Source organism: Macrobrachium rosenbergii, chromosome 58 (genome assembly GCF_040412425.1).
Source record: "Macrobrachium rosenbergii isolate ZJJX-2024 chromosome 58, ASM4041242v1, whole genome shotgun sequence".
NCBI lineage: Eukaryota > Metazoa > Arthropoda > Malacostraca > Decapoda > Palaemonidae > Macrobrachium > Macrobrachium rosenbergii.
The window spans coordinates 22,907,781-22,931,056 of NC_089798.1; the positions used below are offsets into that span (position 1 = coordinate 22,907,781).

Here is a 23,276-nt window from a genome sequence, read left to right on the forward strand (position 1 = left end):
TGTGTATATATATGTACTGTATATATATGTATATTTTCTAACTCTTTGGTTTACATAGTGTGGATATTTCCACCTTCATTAAATTTCCTGTCTGTGTGAAAGGAAAGGGCATCATACCTTGGATTGGGGTTCATGTTGAAGCTAAATGTGGGAACTGTGATTGGGAGCGTCACCCAATCCGATGTTTGGACCAGAAGGGTGTTAGTATGATGTCATATTGACACCCTGAAGGCGGAACTATCCCCTGAGATCAGCCCGTGGATTCCAGGGTGGGCTGTTATTAGGGTAGGACTCTGGCATATTTTCGGTATGCCCACCAACATAGTCAGAGTGGGGATGATTGTATTCTAGTAATAGTCTCGGTCCCAACAAGCGGGTTAGGCTTACACTTGTGCCTCTCTGGTATGTTGGTGCTATCCCTTTTGGGTAGGGTAAGGGGTGGACATCTGGGAGTCAGTTCCTACTGGTGTCGTTGCCGAGAATAGGGCCCCATGAAAAGTCAATGGTGCCTCTTCAGTGTTCACCAGCAGTGTTTTTTTTTTTTTTTTTTTTTTTTTTTTTCTTCATGGAAGGTCCCCATGTTGAAATTAGTACCCCTGGGCCAAGTGACAATCAGACACGGTTGTGACCCAATGCCAGGCAAGAAGGAATACAGCCAGGAATCCCCAACAAAAAGCATCTGGTTCCAGTATTGTCACTCTGGAACCATTTGCAATAAAGAAAAGCAAGAAGTATGAAATAGTTCCTGGGGTCTTTGTACCCAACTCATACGAAAAATATTTAAATTTGAAGCTCAATGGTGACAATATTGATATTTTTGAGGTAAACAGGAAATTGTAAAATGTCGTGGCAGACAACCGAAAATATCCCCTCAGAACAGTAATATGCTCCTGGTAGAGAGTATCTTCCCAGAGGAAAGCATGAAGTTGATGAGTTTGTCGGCCCTTGCAGGAGTAACGGTGGAGTGCACTCCCCACTCCAGCTTGAACTGCAGCAAGGGTTTGATTTATGCCCCTCAGCTAATGGGTTTCTCTGAGGAGAAACTTTCAAATGAATTGAAAGATCAGGGTGTAATTAAGGTGAACAGGATCACAAAGAAGGTGGATAGAGATCGGATACCTCAACCTACCTTGATATTAACATTCAATACGTTAAGACTCCCAGAGTATGTCTCTGCAGCCTGGCATAGATACAAAATAAAACAGTACATCCCGAGGCCCAGAAGATGTTTCCACTGCCAACGTTTCGGACACACCCTTCAGACATGCCGGTCGAAAATACAAGAAAATCCTGCTGTTTGTGTCAACTGTGGAGATGATGAGCATGGTATGTGCACAAGGGAACCTAAATGTGTTCACTGTGGTGAGGGACATGCATCATCATCTCAACAGTGTGATATATATTTATTTGAAAAAGAGATTCAGGCATTAAGAGTGATGGAAAGGATAACTTTTAAGGAAGCAAGAGAGAGAGCAAAAGCTAAGATTGTAAGACCTGGTCTAAGTTTTGCCTCAGTAGTAGCAAAACCTAGAAACCAACAGAAAGAGACAAATAAAGTAACCAAAATAAGAAGCACAAAGGTAGAGTCAAAAAAAGAATCGCTGAAAAGACGCCTTACAGATTCATCAGAATCTATTGACGATGGTAATGCGAAGACAAGGTTCAGTAGAACCAACAAGGAAGACGTCAACTTAGAGCTAAAAAAAATTGAAGTGTCAGTTGAGACACACCCTCCACCATCTGCCTCTTTGGAGGCGGGGCCAGCACTCGCTGGCCCGGTGCCAGCTTCTGTTGGTGCCAGCTCCTCTTTGGAGGACAAACCAGCAGATGCTGGTCCCCCAGCGCCAGTCCTTGCTGGTGCTTCTGCCTCTTTAAAGGCAGAGCTGGCTACTGCCAGCAATAGCAAGACAGTTGAGGAGGTCTCTTTAGAGAACACCTCTGCTCTCTCCATCTCGATTGAGACAGAGAGAAAAGAAACTAAAAAACCGCTCAGTGTCAAAGACACTGAAGGAAAGGATGTTGGCTCTTTCAAGGTGGTTATTCCCCCCAAGAAGCCAACAAAACTGCCCATTAAATTGTCCTCCCCAAATAGAAAAAAGAACCCTCCCAATCTTGTAAAAAGGAACCATACTGATGGTCCCAGACAGAAATAAATTCAATTCACTTCTATAATTCAGTGGAACTGTCAGGGACTCGAGCAAAGTATGAGGAAGTGAAGCTTTTGCTCTATGAGCATTCCCTGTTGGGGTATGTTTGCAAGAGACCATGCTAGGTGAATATACCCCTTGTCCTAGGGAATATGTTCACTTCAGAGCTGAATTTGATTTGGAAGTGGGAAATCACGGTGGATCCCTCATCTACATCCGTCGAGATACTCCACACTACAAAGTAAAACTAAGCACTCCACTTCAAGCTGTGGCTGTACGGATTAATTTAAGAAGGCAGTATACCATATGTTTCCGAGAGGACTTAATATCCTTAATGTGGCAGCTACCAGAGCCATTTCTTCTTCTTGGTGACTTCAACAGCAGACATCCATTGTGGGGAGATGTAACATCAAACCAAAAAGGGAATATGATGGCATCTATCGTAGAAAATGAAGATATAGGCCTTCTTAATACTGGAGAACCTACCCATTATCACATTCAGACTGGTACTGTCTCCTGCATTGACCTTTCAATTTGTAGCTCTAATTGCAGTGTTGATTTTAGTTGGAGAACAAGTGATGACTGGCATACCAGTGACCATTCTCCAATTATAATCAGCACCAATGATGATCCACCTATCCCAAGATCACCACGATGGTGCTTAGAGAAAGCAAATTGGAAAAAATTCGAAGATTTGAGCGAGCTGGAAGGGGATGCCAAAGATTTCCCAAGTGTAGATGATGCCATCGATCTCCTCAATGGAACTTTCCATACTGCTGGCTTACATTCAATTCCTCGAACTAAAGGACTTTTCAGGGACGGCCAGTTCCATGGTGGTCAGAAGAATTAAGGCTGCTGCATCGAGCTACAAGGTCATCATTGACCAGGTGCCGTGAGACATCGCACTGTGGATAATGTCATCACTTATAAACAGTGTAGGGCACGATTTCGAAAAGCTATGAAAGCTGCCAGAAGACAATCATGGGCAGGATATGTATCCTCTATTAACAGCAGAACACCAGTCAGCAGCATTTGGAAGAAAATAAGAAAAATTCAGGGTAAATTTACACCCAATCCTCCTCCAGTCCTTAAAGTAAATAATAATCATGTCACTGATGCCACAGAAGTTAGTAATATATTTTCTGAACACTTTGCTCGAGTCTCTGAAAAATCAGATAGTTCCCAGGACATCATTTCAGAATGATGGAAGAACAACAGGTACTTGATTTTCATCAAACAAAAGTGAATCTTACAATATGCCTTTTTCTGAAAGGGAATTTGACTCTGCTTTAGCCAGGAGCAAGAACACTGCCCTGGCCCGATGAGATTCCTTATAAAATGTTTAAACACATTTCAAGGAACACAAAACTTTTATAATCAGCATTATCAATAGAATATGGGATGAAAGCAGCTACCCTAGCATATGGGAATTGGCAACCATGTTACCATTTCTTAAGCCTGGAAAAGATCCTCTCTATGCAGCAAGTTACCGCCCCATTGCGTTAACTTGCTGTTTGTGTAAATTAATGGAAAAAATGGTAAATGTAAGGCTGATGTGGTATTTAGAGCACAACAGTATCTTAACACCTTCTCAGTGTGGCTTTGAAAAATGCACTCCACACTGGATATCTTACTGCAACTTGAAACCTCTGTCTGTGAAGCATTTGCCTCCAAACAACACCACGTGACAGTGTTTTTGATATAGAAAAGGCATATGACACTGCTTGGAGACATGGAATTCTCAAGACAATGCATAATAGTGGTCTCTGAGGAAAATTACCTTTATTTGTCAGATCATTTTTACATCGTAGGTATTTTAAAGTTAAAGTTGGCAGTACTTTATCAGAGAAAAGGTGCCAAGAAGAAGGTGTTCCCCAGGGCAGTGTTCTCAGTGTAACACTTTTTGCTCTGGCCATAAACAGTGTTACATCTGTTATTCCAAAAGAGGTCTTAAAGACGTTATTTGTGGATGACCTGTCAATATCTTTTGCTGCCACCCGGATGACTGTAACCGAAAGAAAGTTACAATTAACGATAAATAAAATAACAAGTTGGGCTGAGAAACAGGGTTTTAAAATCTCTGTAAGTAAGACTACTGCTGTCCACTTCTGCCAGATTAGGGAGTACATCCTGATCCAGACCTCTATTTGTATGGCCATAGAATCCCGTGTGTAGAACAAACGCGCTTCTTAGGCCTAGTTTTTGACAGCAGAATGACTTGGGTCCCCCATATCAAACATATCAAAGCAAAGTGCCTAGAAGCTCTACACATCTTGAAGGTGCTGTCTCACACCAGAAATCTTTTTTTCATAAAACCTTAATTTTATCAAAGCTGTCATACGGTTGTGAAGTATATTCTTCAGCCTCTTCATCTAACTTAAAAATTTTAGATTCTGTTCATCATTCAGGTATTCGTATAGCCACAGGAGCTTTTCGTTCATCACCAATATCTAGTTTGCTAGTCGATGCAGGAGAAATGCCCTTGAACTCTATCATCAGTCATCATTGCTTCGATACTGGTTTAGAGTGCAAAGACTTCCCAAATCTCTGGCTTTTGCTGTGGCAAACAGAAATATTTTTAACAGTTTTTATGAAAATCATCCAAGGTATCCTACTCCTTTTAGCTATAGAATTAAAAAGATTTTAGAGGATACAAATATTGGAAAAATCCCCGTACTTCCTTGTGTGTATCCCATTACTCCTGTCTGGAAGGTACCTGCTGTGAAATTCTGCAGGTACTTAAGTGGAGCAAAGAGGGATAAATCTGATGAGGAAATGAGGGCAATATTTTTAGAGCATGCTTCAGAGCATATGAATACAAGATTTATATTTACCGATGGTTCCAAATCCAATGCTGGCGTTGGTTATGGAGTTTTTAGTGAATCTTTTAACCGAAGAGGTGCGCTTCCTTCAGTTGCTTCAAACTTTACAGCTGAGCTGTATGGCATCTCAGTAGCACTGGAACATATTGCAATACTCCCAGTGTCTGGCTACACAATATTTTGTGACTCTAAAAGTGCCTTAGAGTCCCTGGATGTCTTCAATACTGATCATCCCTTAGTGTTGAAGATCTTGCAGTGGATCTTCTTGCACCATTGTAGAGGAAGCATTGTTTCTTTTGTTGGGTTCCTGCCCATGTGAACATATCAGGAAATGAAAAGGCAGACCAGCTAGCCAAATCAGCAGCACAAATTCCGATACCCAGAAAATGTCCTATTCCATATCGTGATGCATTCCATATTATATGGAAATCCATCCAGCAATTATGGGCACTTCAGTGGGACAGAGTAGGCCCCAATAAAATGAAAGAAATCACTAGTCAGACACACCCTTGGAAATATGACCTAATGCCAAGGAAGTGGGAGGTTGTATTGTGTAGATTACGTATTGGCCATACACGTTTAACTCACGGCTTTGTGATGAATGGGGAGAATGAGCCCTTCTGTGACGATTGCTTGGTTCCATTGACTGTTAGGCATTTGCTGGTTGAGTGTCCCAGTCTGGTGGGACTTAGGAATCATTTTTTATCAAATAGCAGTGAAGCAGGTGGTAATTATAACATGGCAAAACTGTTGGGAGAAAGTATGTGTATTAATAATGTTATCTCTTTTATCAAAGAAGCTGGTCTTCTCAAATATATTTGACAGCTGTGCTGTCTTAGTATATATATATATATTTTTTTTTTTTTTCTAAAGTTATACTGTTTATCTGATCAAATCTATTAATAGTTCTTTTTAGCAGAATTTTATATATTTATTTATTTTAGCTAGTTTTCTTTTTGTTTTTCCTTTTTAATAAAATTTATATGTAGTTCTTTTTAGCAGAATTTTAATTTTAATTTTTATAACATACTATAAAAATGAAAAGATCACACTTAGTATTCGGCGTCGGTGACCCTGGTAGTTGTGACGCCAGATAACCCTCAATTAATCAATCAATCGAAAGGTACAGTGATCCCATAAACTTACTTATCACTTGAGAAAATCAATGTAATTTTATCAAGTTATGGGTGAGGCAACAATTCATAAGTTATATCCAGACTAGTGGAAAATGGGTATCACTTCAACAAACACTGTAGCTGTCTCTCTGGTTCTATTTTACCTAGATAAGTCTCAGGTGAACAAACAGGTACATCACTTACCTTGTACACATTCATTAATGTCTCTAATTACTGGTGGTCAAAATGAAACGCTGTGATTTAAAAAAAAAAAATTAAACAGGTTTATTTCTAAGTTCAAAAGTCATATGCCGAGTTCACAATCTTAAAAGATTTACTATTAATTAACAACAGTGTAAGATTTAAGTATTTCTTAATCAAGTTTAATTCACAAAACTTTAATTTATTAAGAAAGCAATTTGGTTAGGTAAGATTCAAACCACTAACTATCACTCAAGTTTTAAGCATATACCTGATTAATTAATCACAAACATTCACCAAAATATTACTGACTGGAATCCACATAAACATTTTCTAAATTCTCAATAATAAGTAGGCACTAACAAAATGTTAAATCACCAGCACAAAACTTTGAAACACAGTAATTATAAAATTATAGTAATATGATAACACAGACATATAAGAATGAAATATGCAAAAATGGAAATATACCAACCACCAAAAAATATGCTTAAAGATTATATCAATCTTTCAAAAGATTACTTCACTTAAAAAAAAGAAAAAGTTAAACACGTCTTTCTAAGACTTTCTCATAGATAACACTGCCAAGTCACAAAGACCTATACAAATATATATAATTAGCAGCAAGACACATTAGAACTCACAAAAAGAGATATGTTCATCTCTTATCAAAATAATAATTCTCTTTCACCTAGAACATCACTTTAACTCTTAACATAACAAAACCCAGTAATCACCACATTACCTTTTGTAAAAATGTATCATCACACACTTTACACAATACTTGTACTACACAAATACCTTGGATCACCTCTTATAAGACGAATACACTCCTTTGGTGAATTTAACAAAATTTTTACCAATATTATAGTAACCAGCAAACAGTAATTGAGAGAGCGAGAGAGAGAGACAGGACCTATTGCCAGGAACCCCTGATCCTAACTGCCTGACTCTGGAGCAGCACTGCACTTTTAACTCCAACAAGCCCTCCCAGAATACATGATACATAAAAGTATACATACATTCATACAAGTATGGAATACATACATGGCTGGAGCTTCGAGCGCCTTATCTCTTATTTATGACAGACATTTCCTGGAACACTTACACACTTGAATGACCCAAAACTGGCTGACTGTCAACATGTCATCTCCAGCTCTCTTACTGTTCCTCATTCTATTACTGCACTCAGTTTACAAAAAAGAATAAGCACAGACACAGCTAATAAACATGGGTTAGACACACATGATAAATGTGTAACAGAGAATTTGCCAGTTGGCTGACAGCTCATCGCGATAAGACAAGAGGGGTCCTTTTGCCTCCTCCACACGCTTGGGTAAACACAGGATGTACCTAAGTGATCTGATAAGAATCTTAAAATATCTCTCCCTCTCCACAACACGCTAAGAATTCGTTGTTCATAACACTGTATACAATTCCATATATTAAACAAATGGAAAAACATATCAAGACATTGTAAGATTACATGATACACAATTTATCTGTACGAAAAGACATTTTAAAATTACATCTTCACAACAAATGACGAATCTGCAAGCAAAACATAAAAATTTTCAGAGAGACATATAAACACTTGTAAAATGGTTATATATATTATAACACCTTATAATATATAATTATATATATATATATATATATATATATATATATATATATATATATATATATATATATATATATATATATATATATATATATATATATATATATATATATATATATATATATATATATATATATATATATATATATATACATATATATATATATATATATATATATATATATATATATATATATATATATATATATAATATATATATATATATATATATATATATATATATATATATATATATATATATATATATATATATATATATATATATATATATATATATATATATATATATATATATATATATATATATATATATATATATATATATATATATATATATATATATATGTATGTACATGTGTATATATACACTGCCTGGGGTTATTGGCGGAGGTTCCGTTCCGGCAGTGTGACAATAAGCAAAAATTGGCGTTAACTGAAAATTGGCGATTTTCGGCACTTATTGGCACCAATAACCAGGTATCAGCACTGATAACCGGAGATTGGCACCTCTGTTATGTATGTGTCGCCGCCAGTACCCAATTACCGGCGCCGATAAGAGGAAATCAGTGATTTTTGGTGCTGAAAATCACTGATTTTCGTCGCTAGACAAGTGCCGTAAAACCGGATTGTCGATAACTGGGAACTGCTGCCTGTGTATATATATACAGGCAGTCCCCGGTTTACGACGGTGGTTCCGTTCTTGCGCCACGTTGTAAACCGAAAATCGTCGTAAAGCGGAACGATGGCATACGACGCCAGAAAATTGTATAAAAATTTGAAACAAAAGTTATGAAAGCCTTACTTTTAATCCTTTGGGTATACTGCATGTTGTTTCTTGATGTTTTACCTACATTTTGATGTGGTGTGTATCCAAAACTGGTGGTTCTGGAATGTAAAAATTTACAATTTACTACAAAGTACAGTAAATCCTGTATGCAGTAAAGTATAGAGTACTGTACATATACTGCACAAAAAGTAAAATACAACATGTTATACAGTAACACAGGTGTACAGTACACTGTACTGTACTGTAATTTATACCAAAGAGTTTATAAAAGATAAAAAAAAAAAGTGAATTCCTTACTTTTATTTTGGAAACCCGTGCTTCTTAACCCTGGAAAAATGGTGTGGCCTCATGATTCAGGGGATTCTGGAATGTAAAAATTTAGTATTAGTGTACATATAATACTGTACAGTAGTCCTGCATGCAACAAAGTACAGTACTGTACTGTATAAATACAGAACAGTCAGTATTTTACAGTAGAATAATAAATATATAAAAATTATACAGAGTTAGGAATTCCTTACCTCATTTCAGTGATTGTCAAAGCTGTTACAACCACAGGCTAGGTTGGGAGATGGAGATTGTATGTGGGGAGCCTGCAGTGATAAGGATAAAATTGCTGCAGAGTTTGTACTGTATGTGTTACACTGTTCTGTATCAGTTCAGGTATTTCACAAACCTATGTTCAACAGTACAAAATAAAAATATGAATTCCTTACCTAATTTCAGTGATTTTTAGAAGATGGAGGCAAGGATGAGGGAGCTCTAGTAAAGGTGCTGGGCAGTCTGGAATATTAGAATGAAGACATTACTTTATATTTATCAAATGTACTGTACATATGACCATTTATAACATTAAAAACAGTGAAGAATTCAATACCTTGAGTGATTTGAAAGATGTAGGCTACATGAGGAAGGTTTTGTACAGTTCCAGTAGAGGTCAGGTTAAAGGTGCATGTCAGTCTGGAATGATAATGTACATGATAAAGATTAGAATAAAGTACTTCTGTGGATTTCATAAACAGTACACTAATTTTATAAAATGTATAACTATTTATAAAACAGAAAGTGTTCTTACCAAATTCTAGTGGTTGGCTTGCTTACTGGGATGGGCATATGGTAGATGAGAACAGGGGGGCTATGGTGTGGCATCTGCAGGTGCTTGGGAGTCTGCAATGAAAAAGATAGAAATGATACTGTACACAGCAGTACTGTACTGTACTGTATAAGTATAATAACATAATTTAAAACAATGTAGGCTAATAGAAATTTCTAAAAAGTGAAGAATTCCTTACCTGGTGGACATGAAATGGGTGCAGGTGCTACTGGTGCAGGTGAACTTGGAGTTGAGCAGGAGACACCTGTCATTTGTGGAATGATAAAAGATAGAAATTACCACACAGGGGTATGTATGCAATAAGCTACTGTACTGTATACAGTTTTATAAAGTGATTTGAAAGAAAAAAAAGTCATGAAATCCTTACCTGATGGGACTGGAGAGGGGATAAGGTCAGCTGAGTTGGGCCGGGAGGAGGCTGTAACATGTGGATCTGGAATGATAATGATTATGTAAAGTTACAGCAAATACTAAAGCAATAGTGTACTGTACAGTGGGTGAAGTGCAGTACACTTTTTGTAACATTTATAAAAATTTATAAAACATTAAAAAAAACATTAAGAATTCCTTACCTGGTGAAGTTGGAGAGAAGACAGGAGGTCCCGTAACTTCAAAACCTTGGAATTCTTCAGGGGAGTCAGGACTGTCATCACTACCAAAGAGTTCTGGAATGGCACATAATGAAATAAATTAGGTTATGCGATAGTAAATATAAAATTTGTACCATATGTACAGTACTGTATGTACAAATGATTTCATGCTTGAAAATTATAAAAATTAAACACTTAGGAATTCCTTACCTGATAGAGCTGGAAAAGCTGCTGGGAGGTTACTGCAGGTACAGGTTCAGGCTCAGGTTCTGATTCATAGCCAGGTAGAGGTTCTGGGAATCTGGATTAGAGTCACTTCTGCAATGATACAAATGATAAAATTTATTGGGTTATGCTGTGTATCTACAGTATGTAAATATAAATTGCAGTAACATTTTTATAAATATTATTACAAGTTATAACAATTTATATTACAGCAGTTAATAAAAATAAAGTTGAGAAATCCTTACCTAGACTAGGAGTGGCAGGTGGTGCTGAAGACTTCTTCACGAAGAAAGAGTCTAGCCTGGACTGCACTTTCTTCTTCAGCTGCTTCTCCTTCAGCGCCTCCCTGTAGCACGTAGTAAGATCCAGCATTCCTCTGCGAATCCTCTCAAACCTGGCAATGTTAGGGTCCTCACCCTCAAATGCTGCCAAACATTTCTCCAGGTGAGCAAAACCCTCTGTCAAGCCCTTGATTGTTAATTCCTTGACCTTTGGTTGTGGTGCCTCTTCCTCCTCCTCGATCATCTGCTTCTCCAGCTCAATGAGGTCCTCCGATGACAATTCCTCTCCGTGGGATGCCAGCAGCTCGGTGACATCCTCAGCTTCCAAGTCCAGTTTCAGCCTCTTGCTTAGCCCAACAATTTTCCTTGTCACAGCCTCAACATCTTCTGCCTGCTCAAACCCCTTAAAACTATTCACAAACTACGGACACAGTTTCTTCCACGCACCATTCAGAGTCGACACCTTTACTGCCGTCCCAAGCACGTGCGATGTTCGTCACAGCATCTGCAATGTTGTAGCCCTTCCAAAAATCTTTCAGAGTCAACTCCTTGTTACCTTCAACGGCCCGTAAAGCAGCGCGTATTGTCCTCCTCAGGTAGTATGCCTTGAAGTTAGCAATGACTCCCTAGTCCATCGGCTGTATGAGGGATGTAGTATTTGGTGGTAGATACACCACCTTCACATTAGGGTTCATATTACTAAGATTAGCCGGGTGACCAGGGTCATTGTCTAAGACAAGCAGGACCTTAAAAGGCAGACCCTTCAAGGCACAATACCTTTCCACTGCGGGCACAAAGTGGTCATTGAACCAGTCCTCGAAGACCATCAAGGTAACCCAAGCTTTCTTGTTGGACTTCCAAATGACGGGAGTTGACTCTTGAAAATGCCCTTAAAAGCCCTGGGATTTTCTGCCAAGTACACTAGCAAGGGCTTAAGCTTCAAATCGCCACTAGCATTTCCCCAAAGAGTAAAGTCAGCCTCTCCTTACCAGCTTTATGGCCTGGTGCTGACCTCTCCTCCTTGGAAATGTATGTACGATTTGGCATTCTTTTCCAAAATAACCCTGTCTCATCTACATTAAATACCTGGTCAGCAGTGTAACCACCTTCCCTAATTATCTCAGCCAAACCACTAGGGGAAACTTTCTGCTGCTACGTCATCAGCGCTAGCAGCTTCACCTTGCAACTTCACATTGTGCAAATTTGCACGAGCCTTGAAGCGGTTAAACCAACCCCTACTGGCGGAAAATTCTTCACTAGCACTGCCTTCCCCATTTTTCTTCACCACTGCCGCATGCAGCTCCCTAGCCTTCTCTTGAATCACACTCAGGCTCACTGGAACATGCCGTTGGTTCTGGTCTTCCAGCCAGATCAACAATAACTTCTCCATCTCCACTACGTTCTGGCTACGTTGCTTCACGTTAATCACCGTTGCCTTCATTGGTGCAGCGTCTTGCACATGTTTCAGGATACGCTGCTTGTCCTTCACTATGGTAACAACCGTCGTTCTGCTAAGGCCCAAGGCACGGCCTATCTCGGTGTTACTTTCACCCTTCTCCTAACGCTTAATTACGTCGTGCATTTGACTTCCATGGTGATGCTCTTCCTCGGCTTCTTGGATGCACTAGCATCAGATGATAAATTCTGCCATTTTGGAGCCATAGTGAAGGCACAATTCACGAAAAAACTGCAGCTAAAGAAAAGCAATAATGAGGCAACGTGCCTAACTCTGCGGAGGCAAACACGTGAGTGAGGAAAGGGTTGTTTGGTATTATTTACGCGCGCCTGCGTGATCGACCCAGGAAGGTCGTTGTCCGGTCAACTACAGTACCAATGCAGTTACATACAGAGCGCAGCTACGCTCACGAAACTAGTTCTGCTTACAAAGCGGCGTAAAAAGCGCCAAAAAAAACGTCATAACCTTGCAATGTATTTTAATAATTGTAACCAGAAACTGATTTTTGATGATTACTGTTAAACCAGAAACGGATTTTTTTATAAATATACGTAATTGAAAGGCGTCGTAAACAGGCTGCGTCGTAAATGGGCTGCGTCGTAAACTCGAAACAAACGTCGTAAGCCGGCCTGGATTTTTAATGAATATATCTGAAAAACCGTCAGTAAAAACTCGAACGTCGTAAGCGGAACCGTCGTAAGCCGGGACCGCCTGTATATGTGTGTGTGTGTGTGTGTGTGTGTGTAAAGCTGATTACAACAGTTCTGAACAAAGTCTTTCCCAAAGATATTGGAAAATCCTGCGAGCAGTTAAAACAGTGATTCTTTGTGTGTGCACTTCTAAGATTTAACCACCAAAAAGTGGAGGTACTTAATCCTCCCCCCCTTCTTTTCCCCCAAAACCGTTGGGTTGACATTCGTCATTGAGTGCCATGATTGGTTCCTTAGGCCTACAGGACAAAGGCAGCCAAACTCTTTCAATGTTGGGGGAATGCCACACCAAGGAATACTTGAACAGAGTTCGCCCAAGGCAGTCAGTCAAGAACCAGTTTTTACCCCGTACAGACGTGTCAAGGTGACTGTGCCAAATGGGTATGCCATTTGAGTGTCTGCCGCCCGCTTTGCCATTTACTCATTAACTATCCTGATTAAGGGGGTGGTGGCCCTTGTATAGCTTAAAAGAATATATTTTGTTAAACTTTTTCCTTACTTCTCATTTAATGCACCTTTCGTTCATTGTCGAACCTAATGATAACAGACCCAGAAAGGGTGTCATTAATTGGTATCAGGTGTGGGGTAAATAAGTCTGTGCTCATTATTGATAGCCAATGCAAAGTGGAGATGAAAGTGTTGCAACAATGCAAATAGTAATTGCAGACATAATTGCAAACCAAGTGGCTGATGACAAAAACATGAAAACGAGTCCCCTGCTTCTTGTAAGTCTGTTACGTGATGCAGGAAATCTTGAAACGGGCGGACTACCAAATGTGAGTGTTTTGATACAAGAGCTAACAGAATTAAAATGAGTGTGCAGTGGTAAAAACAGTGGAAGTGAAATGACCGGTTCTACATCTTAGGGAAGCGCAATGCCACCTTCAGTAACAGTTGTAAAAGAATCGGTTGAAGTGGTAAAAGGACTCCCAATTTTACTAAGGCCCATACCAGAGTTTGATAATTCACGTCTGAAGGAGGAATTTCTGTCAGTTGAAGCCTTCCTAAAGAGTGTTGAAATCTCTACTCACAGATGGTCTGACACACAGCAAATTACTGAGACCACCTAGAAGATGACTGGAGTTGTGGCTACTTTGTTATTCGGGTGGGAGTATGAATGGACAAATTGGGAGTTATTCAAGCAGGGCCTCATTCAACACTTTGCTCTCCATAAGGATGAGAAAAGGGAATTGTGGGCTATATTTTATAGCTTGGAATTGTAGGCAGGAGAGTCAGTTGTAGAATACGTCATCTGGATATCTAGGGACAGACCAGCCTACAAACAACCCCACCCAACAACACCCAAGGAGCTGGATCCTGCAACAAAGGACTTTGAAGAAGTAGAGAAAGGAAAGGAGGGAACTTAGCTACAGAAGTCAGTTGGCGATGTGGGGGAAGGGGGCATCGCCATGCCTAGTGTCCCTCCAATGAATAGAGGTAGTGTTTCTGTTGCCAAGCAACTAACCATCTGGTAAATGCTCGCACAAAAAATGGAATCTGCCCACAAACCAACGGCCCCCTCCCTTGCTATGAAGGGGGAGATGACGCAGGAGAGGGGCCAGGGGAGCCTCGGCCCATGCCTCCACCCAACAAGGGCAAGTGACAGAAGTGCCAGCGAATCAGCCAGCACCTCCTTTCCCGGATGTACATATGCAGGTTGGAGAGGTAGAGCAGACGCCCCCCAACCCCCCTCCCACTCGGGAAAGCAGGAACAGAGTTCCCATTCTTGAAATAGCAATAGGAACATGTGTACATCAAGCCTTGCTAGACTTGGGGGCTAGCGTTTTGTTGATTGAAGAACCGTAACGGGCGCCACCCAAGCATTGAAAGGTTGCCTAGTGCTGAATACTCCTGGTGGCCACCAGATGATGACCCAACGCACTTTCAGTCAGCAGTTTACCCTCGGTGGATGAACTGTAACCCATACATTTTATGTAGTGCCAACCTTGAACATGAGAAGGATTCATGTTATTCTAGGGATAGACTTTGTGTGAGGGAAGCAAATAACTCTCCATGGGTCCGATGGAGAGAGGATAGAGGTGTTAAGGAAGGTGGGGCCAAGGGAGGAGCAGAGTATCCCAGTGGTGGGTGAACCACAGCCTTGTATCAAGGTCGCCTTGGCTGTGAAGGGAGATGCGGGAGTAGTGGCCACCTCTACTCCCTCTCCGTGGTGCCAGCATGAAAGATAAAAGACAGGGCACTGTTCTTCATTAAACAACACGAAGTGGGAGGACTACGCGGTTCCAGGGGTTATGGAAATCGTTGACGGGAAGGCAGATGTGCCTTTTGTTAATGTAAGTGGACAGAGGATAAGATTAAGTAGTGAGTCCCTTTGCAACCTTGAGTTGTGTAACCTTGTAACAGCTGACAAAACACTCCATAGTCAAGGTCACAGTGGAACAAGGCTGAGAAAGCCCCATCAAACAGCTGTTGGAGCTACTATTAAGAGTTGGAGCTACACCTCGTAATTACTGTAGAATAGTGGGAGATACTGTAAGAAAGTATATGCAGATGTAATCACAGTTGGAGATGAACCCCCAGGCAGAATAAATAAATTTCTTTTTAACATAGAGACAGGTGATCACCCCCCATTCATTACAAACCCTATAAAACTCCCACCTGTCATGAACAGGCAATAGAGAGTGAAGTTAATAAACTATTTGAGAAAGCAAATCCCCTGGGCCTCTCTAATCATAATGGTTCGTAAGAAGGATGGTTCTCTTTAGGTTATGTGTAGACTGTAGAAGTATAGAAGGTTAAATGTCACGAAAAATAATGCCTGCCTATTGCCCTCAGTTGAAGAGCTGCTGATCAAAGTAAGAGAGAGTAAGTTTTTTCGACACTGGATTTAAAGTCGGGATATCATCAGATTCCTTTAGATGAAAATAGTAAAGAAAAAATGGCCTTTATAGCAACTAATCAGCTATTTGAGTATAATTTTCTCCCTTTTGGATCAAATAATGCTCCTGCCTGATTCTCTCATGTAATGATGTCAGTTTTAGCTTCTATTTTAGGCCATGCAGTTTTCGTGTATTTGGACGACATAGTTGTTATAGGAGCCACGGTTGAAGATCATACAGCCAATAAATATTCTTCAGGTATTAGGAGCCTCAGGGCGACATGGAATCAAAATTAATTTAGAAAAATGTAAATTCTTTCAGGCTGAAATAGGATTTTTGGGGGCAAATAATATCTGAAGACCATAAGCCTTGTACTGTACCGATAAAGTAGTAGCAATTAAAGAATTTCCATGTCCTAAATATGAAAAGGGCGTAGCCAGCCTTCTCGGGCTCGCAGGTTATTGCTGTAAATTTATAAAAGGCTTTGGACAAGTTGCATGACTGCTAGATTCATTAAGTGAGCAACCTAATTTCCAGTGGGGAGAGAGAGAGAGGAAGTTGCTTTTCAGAAACTAAAGGATGCACTCATGAGTGACAAACTCTTGGCTTATCCAAAGTTCGATCGGCCATTTATAGTAACAACTAATGCAAGTCAGATTGCGTTCAGGGTAGTAATTTCTCAGGTTGATGATGAAGGGAATGAGAAACTGGTTTGTTTTGCATCACGAGTGCTAAAGGTAGCAGAGACGAGATACAGTGCCTTTGATAGAGAGACTTTGGCAATTCTATGGATGCTGGAGAGACATCGCTATCTTCTGCTAGGACATCAAATTGAAATCTATACTGAACACTGCCCATTGAAAGATTTTTCTAAGAGAGGGGATTTAACTACTAGACAGGCTCGATGGATCGAGTGACTTTTAGAATTTGATGTTGTAAAAATTGAACATATTCCCTTAAAAACAAATAGGGTAGCAGATGATCTCTCCAGGAATGTCATAGGGACTGTAAGAACTTAAGCCTCAAAGTGCAAGGAAGAACGACATAAGCAATCTAATATCGCTACTGGCACTGATAGTAACCACTCACCTGTGAGCGAGCAGCACAGAAAATGGGAACATCTTAGCCGCTCAGGAGCAAGAGAGAGTGTGAAGGGAATCACCTGTTTGAGTGAGAGTGGGGTCCCTGTTGAGGAGGGTCCAGGATGAGTGCCCTGTGCGTGGGAGCAGGATTAATTTGTGAGGATGGAGTGTGGCAGAGCTGATTGATGGACAGAAGTCTGAAGCCTGGATTGAGCAAGTCAAGGCTTGTGTGAGAGGTGCGAGTAGCGAGTTCCCGGATTTCTTGCACGTGAAAAATGTGCTCTTCATTGAAGGAAAAGTCTTGTTTTGTAGATACGAAGAGGTCAGGTGATCTCCAAGCCTGCGTCATCCTTCCTCCCTCTTTGATCAAGAGAGCCATCCGTATGATTCACGTGAGTCCGTATGCCAGTCATGTGGGTCCTTTAGAAGGGCACGAAATCATTTTTTCTGGTTAGGCATGCCTATGGATACTGTTAAGTTTATAAGTCAGTGCCACATGTGCACAGTACTATCCCACTTTTACGTGCTTCACTTTTTCACGCTTCATTTTGTCGCATATTTTTGTTGAACATATCTTTCAATTTTATGCGGGAACTTTCACCAATTCACGAATTTTTCTATGGACTGTATCTTTAAAATTAGTATCTCTAATAAAATTATCTCTAATTTGCTTTTTTTCCTGGAGCAACACTGTGTTCACTAATTACTGTAATTTTTCATTAAAAGATATGTATATTGAGAGAGAGAGAGGTGTTTACATCAAAGTCTGAGCACAGTATAAATGGATTCTGTTAAATAACGTTTTTACTGATGTTTTGCTGTGTTTTCTCATTAAAGGATATGTATACTGAGAGAGAAAGAGAGGGAGAGAGAGAGAGAGAACTGTGGTTTTTACATAGAAGTCTAAGCACAGTATAAATGGATTCTGTAAGTGAAATAACGTTTTTACTGATGTTTTGCTGTGTTTTCTCATTAAAGGATATGTATACTGAGAGAGAGAGAGAGAGAGAACTATGGTTTTTACATAGAGGTCTAACCACAGTAAAAATGGATTCTGTAAGTGAAATAACGTTTTATTGATATTTACTGTTTTTTCATTAAAGGATGTGTATACTGAGAGAGAGAGAGAACTGAAGTGTTTATACATCGAAGCACAGTACATAGCTTGCTGGTAACGAGACTCCAAAGGCACTGTTAAACTATGGCTGGGAGGAGAGTAAGAATGTTGAATGTTGCCTACATATGAAATTCGAATTTTAATATTTTTGCTGTGATTAGAGATGAAACATCAACAACAAGAATCATGGTCAGCTAAACTTGTAATGAAATACAGTACAAAAAATCAAAGCAAAAAATATGGCATCACTACCTACGTCGATCTAGTAGTGAACTTACTGGATTTGTTTATTTTTGTGTTTATGGTGTAGTAATTGATACTTCATTAAAGGATATTTATAGTACAGTACTGATATATGAGAGAGAGAAGTGAGATTCTGTTGTCAGAGATTTGCTACTGAAGGTTTTAAGTCGCATACATATGAAATTCAGATTTTAAATATTTAACAGTGATTAGATCAATACAGTATAAATAGATTCTGTAAGTGAAATAATGTTGTATTGATATTTTGCTCTGTTTTCTCATTAAGGGGCATGCCGACTGCCGAATTTTGAGGAATTATCGATGTTTAGTTACTGACGGATTTGGACTAGTTAATGTCTAAATAGACATGTCCTGAAGTATTATTGCAAAAAAATTTTTGTAATTTTTTTTTTTACATATTTGTTCACCGCATTTACCGCCCTGTGAGCAGCATTGACCGAAAAATTGTTGCACAATGTCTGGATGACTTTCTAGGTGGAACTGAGAAATATACTTTAGTTTCCTACTAAAGTACTCAATTTCTACGATAAGAACTGGCTTGTTCTCTCAAATATCAAACCAGAGTAGTTATGTATCTATATATCTTGATACTGCCCTGTGAACGACATTGAGTGACAATGAGCGACACATTGTCACACGTCTGTATGACTTTCTAATTCTGGATAGTAGGAAGTGAGAAATATACTTTGGTTTCCTCTAAAAATACCCATTTCCTACAATAAGAGCTGGTTCGGTGTCTCAAAAAAAAAATCAGATGAGTAAATATGTAGCCTATCCATGCATCTCGATATTATGAACTCATCATAGTCATATCACAGACATACCATGCCAACTGGTTTACATATAATAGTTTGTATTTCTTGACATATTTTTACTGTGTATATTCAGAAATATAAAATTATATAATTGTAGGCAACACTTCCTAAGAGAGCATCTTTACCCATAAGCCATCGCATTGAGTGAGTGAGTTTCTAGTCCTAACGACGTACATTTTGCGTTGTGATCACATTTACGTTTGCATTTCGTGATCCCGCTGTGCATTCTCTCAGTTCTAATGGCAGGGAAAAAGAGGAGGACTCCCCTTGTAAGGGAAAGGTACCAAAGAATGTGTGCCCAACATGGATTACGAGAAGAGAGACCAGACCAAATGAGAAGTGTCTCCATTGGAGAAATGCCAGGTTCCTCCAGGATGTCAACAATGCAAGAACTCCCAGATCTATGTAAGCTTGATTTTCTTTCAGTGATTTGTTTTCCTATATATACTTCACGATTACTATTTTTTTTCATAATGATAGTAATTATATAAGACCAGCAAGCTTGATTTTACCACAGTGAGTTGTCTGACTTGTTCAGCTCGTGGTCATTGTTTACTTTATCCTCACGGATGTTTGTTTATTTGTCCCTCCTATATCTGAACGGAAAACATGATGAATAACAGCAGCAAGCCTTGTACAGTGGTAGCATATATTTTTATAGGTTATGAAGAAAACTGTATATTGATAGCATATATTTTCATAGGTTATGAAGAAAACTTTATAAACTTTTGTTATGAAAAAAGCTTTGCATTGAGCATATACTATTTTCTGTAGGTTATGAAGAAAAGTTTATATTGATAGCATATATTAATTTTTACAAGTTATAAAAAAACTTTGCACTGATAGCATATACTATTTTTTATAGGCAATGAAGAAAACTTTATTTTGATAGCATATATTAACCCTTTAACGCCGACTGGACGTATTTTACGTCGACAAAAGTTGTCTGTCAGGTGCCGAGTGGACGTAAAATATGTCGACTACAAAAAGTTTTTTAAATATTCGTGGAAAAATACCTATAGGCCTCGTTTGCGAAAAATTTTAAATCGCGCCTGGAGGGATGCTAGGAGTTCACGGATCACGCTGTTGTTTTGTTTACAAGCGTGACCCAGCTGCGCATGCGCAAATTTCTTTCTTATCCCAAAAGAAACCATCAGCTAACTCTGCTGAAAATTTCAGAAATTCTTTAGTCACTTTGTCGTAATTTTTGCTCCATTTTCTATTAGCCGTTACATAAAGTTTTATATATGAAAATGTGCGTAATTTCATGTAGAATACAACAAAAAATAACTCATGGTTCTAGCTTTTATAAATTTTGACATATTTTCATGTAAATCATGATGTGCCAAAATTTCAACCTTCGGTCAACTTTGACTCGACCGAAATGGTCGAAAAATGCAATTGTAAGCTAAAACTCTTACATTCTAGTAATATTCAATCATTTACCTTCATTTGGCAACAAACAAGAAGTCTCTAGCACAATATTTCGATTTATGGTGAATTTATGAAAAAAAACTTTTTCCTTATGTCCTCGCTAACTTTGCTGAAAATCTCAGAAATTCTTTAGTCACTTTGTTGTAATTTTTGCACCGTTTTCTATTAGCCATTACATAAAGTTTTTTATATGAAAATTTGCGCAATTTCAGGTAGAATACGAGGGTAAGTCAAAAAGTTCCAGGAAAAATTGTTGAATGATGTATTTACACAGGAATGAAACAACCCAAATACTTGGTAAACAATTATCTGTGATGTAGTGATCCATATAGACTTGTTACCTCAGTCATCCTCTTGCTACCGTGGTGTTAACATCTGCTTCAGAAAAGTAACTTCTTGAACCCATGGAAAATAAAAATTTTGAGATGAGAGCTAACATCAAGTTCTGACCAAGCTTGATTGGAAACCAGGAAAAATTATTGAAGCTTTGCAACAAGTTTATGGAGATTCTTCTCCATCTAAATCAGTTGTTTATGATTGGATAAAGCGATTTAAGGATGGTCGGGAGGACCTCATAGACAACCAAGAGAGGAAGACCATCGACTGCAAAAAATGAAAGAATTGTGGCTTTGGTGCAGAATCTAGTGGATGAAGATCGTCGGATTACTATTGATATGATAGCTAATGAAACTGGGATCTCCGTGGTTCCGCATTTTCAATTTTAAATGAAAATCTTGGTTTGAGTAAACTTTCAGCACGTTGGGTCCCAAAAGCGTTGCTTTAAGACCAACTGCATCAAAGAGCTGAACTTTCTCTTGCAGTTTTAACGAAGATTGAATCAAATGAATCAGAGTTTTTGACCGGATTGTTACTGGAGATGAAACTTGGATCCATCAATATGACCCAGAAAGTAAAATTCAATCAAAGCAATGGTTACCAAGAGGTTCAGCTGCACCAGTGAAGTTCAAAGTGGCGAGATCTGCCCAGAAGGTTATGGCAACAGTGTTTTGGGACTCCAAAGGAGTGATTTTGATTGATTTCCTTGAAGGACAAAAAACAATCACCGGGAACTACTACAAAGGTGTTTTGCAAAAACTGAAGACTGCATTGGCTAAAAACGTCGAGGAAAGTTGCACCGCAGAATTTTGTTCCATCATGATAATGCTCCAGCACATTCATCAAGGGTTGCAAGAGAAGTCCTACGGAAATTTAGGTGGGAAACTCTTCCACATCCTCCTTATAGTCCTGATCTTGCTCCTTCAGATTTTTTTCCTGTTCCCAAAACTCAAGGAACACTTAAGAGGAGTCGGTTTGAATCTTTGGATGCTGCTAAACATGCAGTTTCAACATGGTTTAATAGAAAGGCCCCAAATTTCTACAAAGAAGGGTTGCAGAGGTGGAAACAGTGCCTTGAAAAGTGTATAGAGTTAGATGGTAGATATGTAGAAAAATGTTTGAATTTCCTTAAATAAAGAGTATATTGAATTTTTCCTGGAACTTTTTGACTTACCCTCGTACAACAAAAAATAACTCATAGTTGTAGGTTTTATCAGTTTTGACATATTTTCATATAAATCACAATAAGTGCCAAAATTTCAACCTTCGGTCAACTTTGACTCGACCGAAAGTCGAAAAATGCAATTGTAAGCTAAAACTCTTACATTCTAGTAATATTCAATCATTTACCTTCATTTTGCAACAAACGAGAGTCTCTAGCACAATATTTCGATTTATGGTGAATTTTTGAAAAAACTTTCTTACATCCGCGCGCGCTAACTCTGCTGAGTTCATGGATCACATTGTTGTTTTGTTACAAGCGTGACCCAGCTGCGCATGCGCGAATTTATTTCTTCCCCCAAAAGAAAGCATCTGCTAACTCTGCTGAAAATCTCAGAAATTCTTTAGTCACTTTGTCGTAATTTTTGCACTGTTTTCTATTAGCCGTTACATAAATTTTTATATATGAAAATGTGCACAATTTCATTTAGAATACAACAAAAAATAACTCAGGGTTGTAGCTTTTAACAGTTTTGAAATATTTTCATATAAATCACAATAAGTGCCAAAATTTCAACCTTCTGTCAATTTTACTCAATCGAAATGGTCGAAAAATGCAATTGTAAGCTAAAACTCTTACATTCTAGTAATATTCAGTTATTTACCTTCATTTTGCAACAAACGAGAAGTAGCTAGCACAATATTTCGATTTATGGTGAATTTTTGAAAAAAGCTTTTTCCTTACGTCCGCGCATGCTAACTCTGCTGAAAATCTCAGAAATTCTTTAGTCACTTTGTCGTAATTTTTGCACCATTTTATATTAGCCGTTACATAAAGTTTTATATATGAAAATGTGCGCAATTTCATGTAGAATACAACAAAAAATAACTCATGGTTGTAGCTTTTATCAGTTTTGAAATATTTTCATATAAATCACGATAACTGCCAAAATTTCAACCTTCCGCCAACTTTGACTCGACCGAAATGGACGAAAAATGCAATTGTAAGCTAAAACTCCTTCATTCTAGTAATATTCAATCATTTACCTTCATTTTGCAACAAACGAGAAGTCTCTAGCACAATATTTCGATTTATGGTGAATTTTCAAAAAAAACTTTTTTTTTTATGTCCAC

The 23,276-nt window shown here is 38.6% G+C and overlaps 2 protein-coding genes and 1 long non-coding RNA gene across 3 annotated transcripts in view; 2 read left to right on the top strand and 1 right to left on the bottom strand.

Annotated features, from left to right (window-relative positions):
• rb (adaptor related protein complex 3 subunit ruby) overlaps positions 1-23,276 on the top strand; it is an 819,028-nt gene that overhangs the window by 688,884 nt on the left and 106,868 nt on the right. The window lies entirely within an intron of this gene.
• LOC136837178 (uncharacterized) lies at positions 447-2,153 on the top strand. The gene has a single exon (XM_067101845.1). The coding sequence runs from the start codon at positions 885-887 to the stop codon at positions 2,151-2,153; it is 1,269 nt and encodes a 422-aa protein (XP_066957946.1). The 5' UTR covers positions 447-884.
• LOC136837162 (uncharacterized) lies at positions 9,434-10,075 on the bottom strand. Its single transcript, XR_010852609.1, has 4 exons — positions 10,010-10,075; positions 9,793-9,884; positions 9,595-9,677; positions 9,434-9,500 (listed from the first exon to the last, which is right to left on the bottom strand). It is a non-coding gene; the product is annotated as an uncharacterized lncRNA (long non-coding RNA).

Coding starts and splice junctions, on each gene's coding strand:
- LOC136837178 (XM_067101845.1), top strand. CDS start 885: ATGCTCCTGGTAGAGAGTATCTTCCCAGAGGAAAGCATGAAGTTGATG.